The sequence below is a fragment of the Schistosoma haematobium genome, chromosome ZW, assembly GCF_000699445.3.
Source record: "Schistosoma haematobium chromosome ZW, whole genome shotgun sequence".
In the NCBI taxonomy this organism is placed as follows: domain Eukaryota; kingdom Metazoa; phylum Platyhelminthes; class Trematoda; order Strigeidida; family Schistosomatidae; genus Schistosoma; species Schistosoma haematobium.
This window is the reverse complement of record NC_067195.1, coordinates 83,493,266-83,500,674: the sequence shown is the minus strand read 5'-3', so window position 1 is coordinate 83,500,674 and position 7,409 is coordinate 83,493,266. Positions and strand designations below refer to the sequence as shown.

Sequence of the window (7,409 nt, the reverse complement as noted above, 5' to 3'; positions counted from 1 at the left end):
TTTAAAAAGCAACGACAAAAAATGTTCCGGGGTGCGTTTGGAAAGTGATCGCTTTGTGCAGCCAATGTAACCTGTCCCACATGAGCAAGCACTTTTAAAGTTACATATCGATGTGGCCCAATGCCGAAGTTTTTTCTTATCTTATCCGTCAATGGTACGCCAGCGTGAGAAATCGTCTAGTCCTACAGAACACTTAGTGGATACAACTAAATATTGATCTAATAAAAAACAACATCTACTAAGTACGTTAAAATGTTTAATTTTCAAGCTTCAACACTGAAGGTGCATAGAATTGAGGCATTAAACTAGTCAATGCTCATTATACATAATATAAAGAATAAAGTAAAATGTTTTAATAGAATCTCATTTAATAGACCAGCAAAACTGATTCAAAGGATTAGCATGTAAATTAGTTTTTGAATCAAGACGATGTGAAATGTAACAATCAGTGTTGAGTGTGGACTGGAAGAGAGTTACAGGTGGTCATATCAAAAGAGTTTATCAGGTCATTGACTGTTGCTCTGAACCATGTTGGTAGATGCAAATTACGCTGTTGGTGTGAGAACCACGTACACAATTTAGGGAAAGTGTTACAGTTAAAAAATGGATGAATGAATGCACAAATGTTGGAACCACTTGCTACAGGCGTTAAGAAGTTACAATTACAATGTTAGGCAAACTGAATGTTACAAATTTTTTGGAATGCTTATGAGCTCGACACAATAACAGAACCATATGCCAATCTACATTTCCAAAATCACGAACAGTGATATTGCCTACTGAATATTATTAAGTAGACTAATGTCATGCACAAAAGATTGTCGAACAGTTGGAAACGTAGGTAGGAAGAGTGAGCAGATTTATCACTAAGGGATTACATGTAATTACATAGAATTTATCAGAATTCTACGTTTATCACATGATACAGAGATTAATATTTGTGGCTAATGAAGATCAGATTATTGTATTGTTATTGACTGTTATTACTGCAGGACAGTAGAAGTGATTCAATGGTTGCAAAGTGATTTCCAGTGAAAACAATTGATGAATAAGATATATAATTTCACAGAACCTATCAACATACAATATGAGTCAATCTTTTCATTAGTCAATCGGAATAAACGTCTGCAATTGAAAGTCACAAAGCTAACATTAATGAATAATTGTAAACGTAGATCTCCCATCTGTGAGGTGACATTCAACACTACTCAACTCGAAGACAAGAATTGAACTAAGTCAAGGAAATTGTCACACTTAAAAATTCATCTACTCAAGTGTATCTATGATGGTTTACATGTATTGACAGATATGACTATCACAAGTTTATACTCTTAAATTTGATTTCCTTCGTCTTGTCCTTCTTATCAGTGTGTAAGAACAGAAACTTGGATTAAGGAATGAATATTATGTTCTCATAGTTGATCTGATATACTTTGAACTGCACACTAAAGCTACTTACATAGTTAGTGAATAATATATTTGTGACTTTGTATCAAATATAAAGTAATTGATTATGAAAGACAGAACTTCTCGTGTTTTTTTTGTTTGTTTAACACTACAAAAGACAACAAAATTCAAAATGTTCATCCTAAATTAGTTTTGTGGTAGTTCTAAGATAATTATCAACTATTTCTGTGTAGTGATAAGCAAACAGTCAAAGTAATTAGCGTATCATGTTGAACGAAAGTACTATATCACTAGCTTAGTAACGAAGCAGTAACATTCTACTAACGCTATTCGGTGATAAATAAATTCAATATTCCGTCCAAAGCATGTGGCAATATATCTTCATAACAACGCATGCTGAAAAGATTGAGATAAAATCACTAGAGCAACAAAGGATATTGATTCCTACTGTAGGTTGGAGCAAAAAAACATGTAATCAACCAGTTTCTTATTATAGGTAGTTAACCTATCCAGGTTAAATGTATGAGAAGAGTTAGAATATTTATTTATTCTTCTATTCTTACACTGACAAATTCGACTGGCCAAGAATCGACTACATTCATACCAGCTGACTATTACTAAACATTATTTCAGTAAGAAGTGATGCATTTACTGATATTAATGGTTGTTTTCAGCTCATACGTTCTTACCACCATTATAATAATTTCGCTGGTAGCACAATAATATGAATGCTTCAGCTACACACTCAACTATTACAAGTGACCATGCATCTTATGCTATTCTAGAGAAGACAATAGGTGGTAGGAAAGTATATTGCTTACGAGAAGTTAACAAACATTCACGTTATAAATATACATAAACTTCAATCGTCCATTTGCATCTTCTATTTTGTTTTGCTATATTAAATGCCTACATATTTGGTACTCAAGGTTAAATCCAACATCGTAAATTCGATGAACTAAAACTCTGTATTGGGTAACAAGTAACAAATAACAATTTAAGTAGTATACAATCATACTTCACGATTACTCGATTGCGCTCATCTACTCACTCATCATCCAGTGTCACCTCGTGATCACACAACTAAAACAAATCCAATCAGCTTAATAACTATGTCCATTTCATTTGAACAAATCAATATAATACTCATCACATAGTACACACATACTAGTCGTCAAATCAATGTCTAATCCTAATATCTAATCCATTCATAAGTATTCAATACAAATTCAATTTTCGCATACTCATGCTCTATGCATCCATCTTTCACATTATTGAACATGATCCACTTCTCTGTAGTCTAGTTAAAATAGATTAAACTAAACAGATCGAAACTCGTATCGATTGTTATGAAGATTTCACAGAGCTTATATAATTCACGTGAAAATGTGAGGATCGGATTTGGAAGTAAAATGCATAACATGCATAACAACATAACTGTGATAGTTGAGATGAAGCATTGTCAACATCTCTTGATCCAAATGGAATAATGGTGTTGATGAGGAACAGGCTGAAAGTGGCTGGACAAGAAAACAATTGCAAGTGAAACCTTTAGAAATACTTCAGTCGAATATACAAGAATAACACAAGAAATCTATTGTATTTGTTGTCTTAATGAGACTATTGAGTAGAAGGATAGTATAATGCACCTTTATAGTAAGTATCATAATAACAATAATAATAATAACATAAGTAGTAATAATAATAATAGGTAGGTAGGTCACAGTAAGTCAGTCATTCACACAAAACTATTGATATTACTAACATATGAATGCATTCACCATAGCATATTTTAGTAATGAAGACTATTTGACAAACTAACATTTATTTCTCATCAACTGACTGATATGTTGTATACAAGAGTAGTACAGATCATTAATAAATATTGAAATCAGTTTATTTATACGAATGATTTATCAATGTATTTAAAAACACACAGTACATGATTATGTTTGCTCAATCCAAGTAATCTAATGCCATGAACTTCATGAAGCTCATTTTATACACCCATAGTTGTATTAAAACTAGGAGTTGTTTTCATCAGGTCCGGAAATAGGTATTCAAAAGACATGACGATAACCATAATAAGCTTATCAAAGAAATTTTCATCATTATCATCTGATTTTGAATCTTCTCCATCATCTGTCACCATATCTTCCACTTCACTCACTTCGTCTGATGCAATGTTTGCAGATGCTGGTGTCGACATCATCGCCACTTCACACATCAGATATTGTGTCAAACACAACAATACAATCGCCTTGATAATCATTGTGAATACAGATTAATGAAAGTGTATAATTCTATCAGAGAGATTTCAAAGCATATTTATATTACTCTGTTAACCATGTTCGTGATTCGGTATAGAGTTCATGTGATTATAAGTTCAAAATGGAGTCAACAATTGATCATGCTATTGCAATTTTCTTTTGATATTTTTCATGTAGTAAATAAGTGATCATTAAAAATGTATTGAGTGATCAAACTGTCTTTCATTTCCACCTGTCCACTTTGATTCAACCATAATGAATAATTTGACAGAGCATCAATTTCGGTTAGTCATTACAAGGCGTCAATCTGTGTCTATTTACATCGATGAATGATATATATTTGGTGGATAGGCTTGACAAGTTTCAAATGGATCAGCTGAATAATTATGGTGGTCAGAAGCTGTCAGTTTCTACTCATTGTGATTAAATCAAAGTGTTTACTGTGGCAATACTCGGGAGGAATGAATATCATTTTGTATTAACTAGCCAAATACATTGAGCGTTCATTTCAGGAATGAGTAGCACTGAGAGTCATGTCAATGTCACTGGAGATCACTGTGAAATACTTTGTCTGTAATTATGACGAAACATACAACAATTCAATATATGAGCATCTAATCAACTCTGGACACGTGGTTCCGAATGCATCTTCATTTAAACTTATCCATTCCATCAAAGGAATTGGATGGATGGATCAATGTGGGTTCGATTTGAAAACCTAAATACTTTAGTATAATTCATTTGAAATTTGAACTATATTAATAATAAATTATAATTCTATGCATCTCCTACATATTATATTCCTTTTACCGATATTTTTGTAGATGAATTACTTTTGTTGTTTTCATCTGATACTAAGTAGTAAAACAATAAATGATGATGGCTTCGATTTGGTATATTTTCAGATCGATTACTGGTTGATTCACGTTGATATTAACACATGATTTCGTCACTTACTGCTTGAAAAGTCTAAGCTTTACATTAACAACGAACAGGTAAAATAAATAAGAAATAAACAAACCAAATGAAGTTAATAATCATGTCATCTGTCACTCAATGATATGTTAATGTTAGACCAATTCAGTGGTCACACATCGACAAAATGCCACACAACCGCAGAGTGTAATGAATGTTTCTGGCCACACGCATACTATTTTATTGTATTGATAAGTGATTAGTTAAAATTTGAAATTCATCTGAATGTGAGTTGACGATTTTGGAGGTTGAAACAGATTCAACTATGAACCGTTTGATAAGAGAAATATTTCCATCATTTTGCTTTCTCTATTCTATTTTGATGTTGATTATTAACTCCCTTTTCTCTTTGTATATACACGACAGACAATATCAACGATAAGTTAGGTATTAAATTCAGATATTGGTGATGATGTGGAATTCCCCTTTAAACTTTTGCCGATTGGTTGTCGTTTTTATTTGTTAATATATTTTTTTAAATTTGGCTACATATGCTCAATTAGCATATTCATCTGATATTACACAATTAATTTATCTCTTTGTAGCTAAAATAACTAAACTAGGCTTATAAATAACAGGGCGCATAGAAGCTTATGAACAAGCCATCATACAACTACCGTAAAACAATGCAATGCACTAGGAAAATATATGTTGTGAGAAAACCAATTTATATGATATGTATTCATATCTATCGATCACACATTTGGATCTTGAGGTGTATTGTGCAGTTTAAATTATCTCCTCTTCCGGTCTTTAAATGTCCTGTCTACATCATGCTTTTAACGTACTGAAACCAAACCTTTGCCAATGGAAATACTATGTGATACATTTAATATTCCACTACTACTACTACTACTACTACTACTACTACTACTACTACTACTACTACTACTACTACTACTACTACTACTACTACTACTACTACTACTACTACTACTACTACTACCATCACCACAAGTTGAAATGAGAAGAAATGAGTTGTAATCAGAAGCTACACATAAAGGTGAAGTTATACAAACAAACTTCAGGATGGAGGTGATGTCTGGGCGAGAATAATGATTGATTGTTTGGTTAGTCAGATCTGTAGATAATGTGACAGATTTTAGAGTTAAATATTCTCCTACCTATATTATTATTGTGATTGTTGTCAGTTTTTGGTGTGGAAACATACGTTCTAGTCTGGCTAGTTATGTGTTCTTGATTATTTTTATTATTATTATCATCAGCTTTATTCAATATTATATTTTTGGTACAATATAGAATTCTCAGCGCAAAGTATTTCAACAAGTTTCCGTTTCTTTCTTCTTGGTCGGTCCTGGCGATAAATATTGAGTGATCGCCAGTTAGATGTTAGCAGTTCACTAAATGAACATCTGAATAATGTGCATTCTTTTCATTGTATATTGTCAGCAACCACATTGTCTCTTATTGAGCTTTTTGTAACTTTGACAACGAAAGGTTGTACACTTTTCAGAAACGCAGCAGAATAGGTTATGCGATTAATAAACATAATGATATATTAAAACAAACAAAAATAGATAACTTGTTGAAATATCTAGATGGCAGGAACAGGTAGCCCAGATGCTCAAGCAGGCCGCCTTTTATTGTTGTGTTGAATTCCTGTAGAATAGACACTGAAAGGCAATCTAGTGTAAATATTCGTTTAAGGCAAATTAGAATCTTCTTCGTGTAGACGAGGAAAACAGAGCGTTCTAATAAATTTATTGATTTTATTTATTTTTTTTCTGTCTATTCACAGAATGATTTTTTGAACTGCTGAGCATAATCCTTTTTAATTTTATTATGTAACACTTTTAATGATCATATTATTTTGTCACGTCATATTGCTGAGTACTACCATGACGTTTCTTTAAATCATGCGTATGTAATATACCTTACTATTTGGGTCAATAGTTTCAACTTATCCATCATATTAATAATAATCTAATTTTAATCATCTTAATTACACATAAAATCTATAATACATCAAAAAAGTCACTAACACATTAGTATATATATAGAGCATGATATTTTTGAACTAGAACCATATTGTTTTGTATTCAAGTATTCATCATGATTATCAAAATGATTATATTATTGTCTTTAGTACACTATTCAATGTGTGGAGGAGACATAGGTACAACAGATGAATCTTTACAAACTACTATACATGAAATGAATATTACAACTGATAAAATAGATCAACAAACAATACATCAAGTAATTGAGACAACAAATATGATTGATCAAATAAACGATGAATTAAATCAAACAATCAATTATATAAATGAAATAACAGAAATGATACATAATGAACAGAATATAACATTGAATGAAATAAATGAAACAAATACTATTCAACCTATTTTAGAGACAACTTTATCATCTTTAAACAATATATTATCATCTTCAATAGAATCTAATCTAACTACTATTTCTTCTTAAAAAATTTATATTAGATTTATACTACACTAATACATTTTTGGATAATTAAACATTTTTATAAATAATCCATATATTTTTTTTAATAATTATTGTTATTTCTTTTCTGCTTATAAACTATCAATAAATTTATAAGTAGTATAATAAGTTATTTATAAAAAAATCAGTTTTGATTATCGATTTTAATGAATGAATTTAATACTCATTCTATTAAATTAATGATTTATGATAATTTATCGAAAAATCATATTGATTTTCAATATTTTTTTTGTTTGATCGAACTCATTTCATAAATCAGATTTTTTTTGTTTTATA

The 7,409-nt window shown here is 30.8% G+C and overlaps 1 protein-coding gene across 1 annotated transcript; it reads left to right on the top strand.

Annotated features, from left to right (window-relative positions):
* Positions 1–6,770: 6,770 nt before the first annotated feature.
* MS3_00010510 (uncharacterized protein) lies at positions 6,771–7,097 on the top strand (the record flags this gene model as incomplete). Its single annotated transcript, XM_035732251.2, has 1 exon — positions 6,771–7,097. The coding sequence occupies one exon, from the start codon at positions 6,771–6,773 to the stop codon at positions 7,095–7,097; it is 327 nt and encodes a 108-aa protein (XP_035588170.2).
* Between the last annotated feature and the right edge of the window lie 312 nt (positions 7,098–7,409).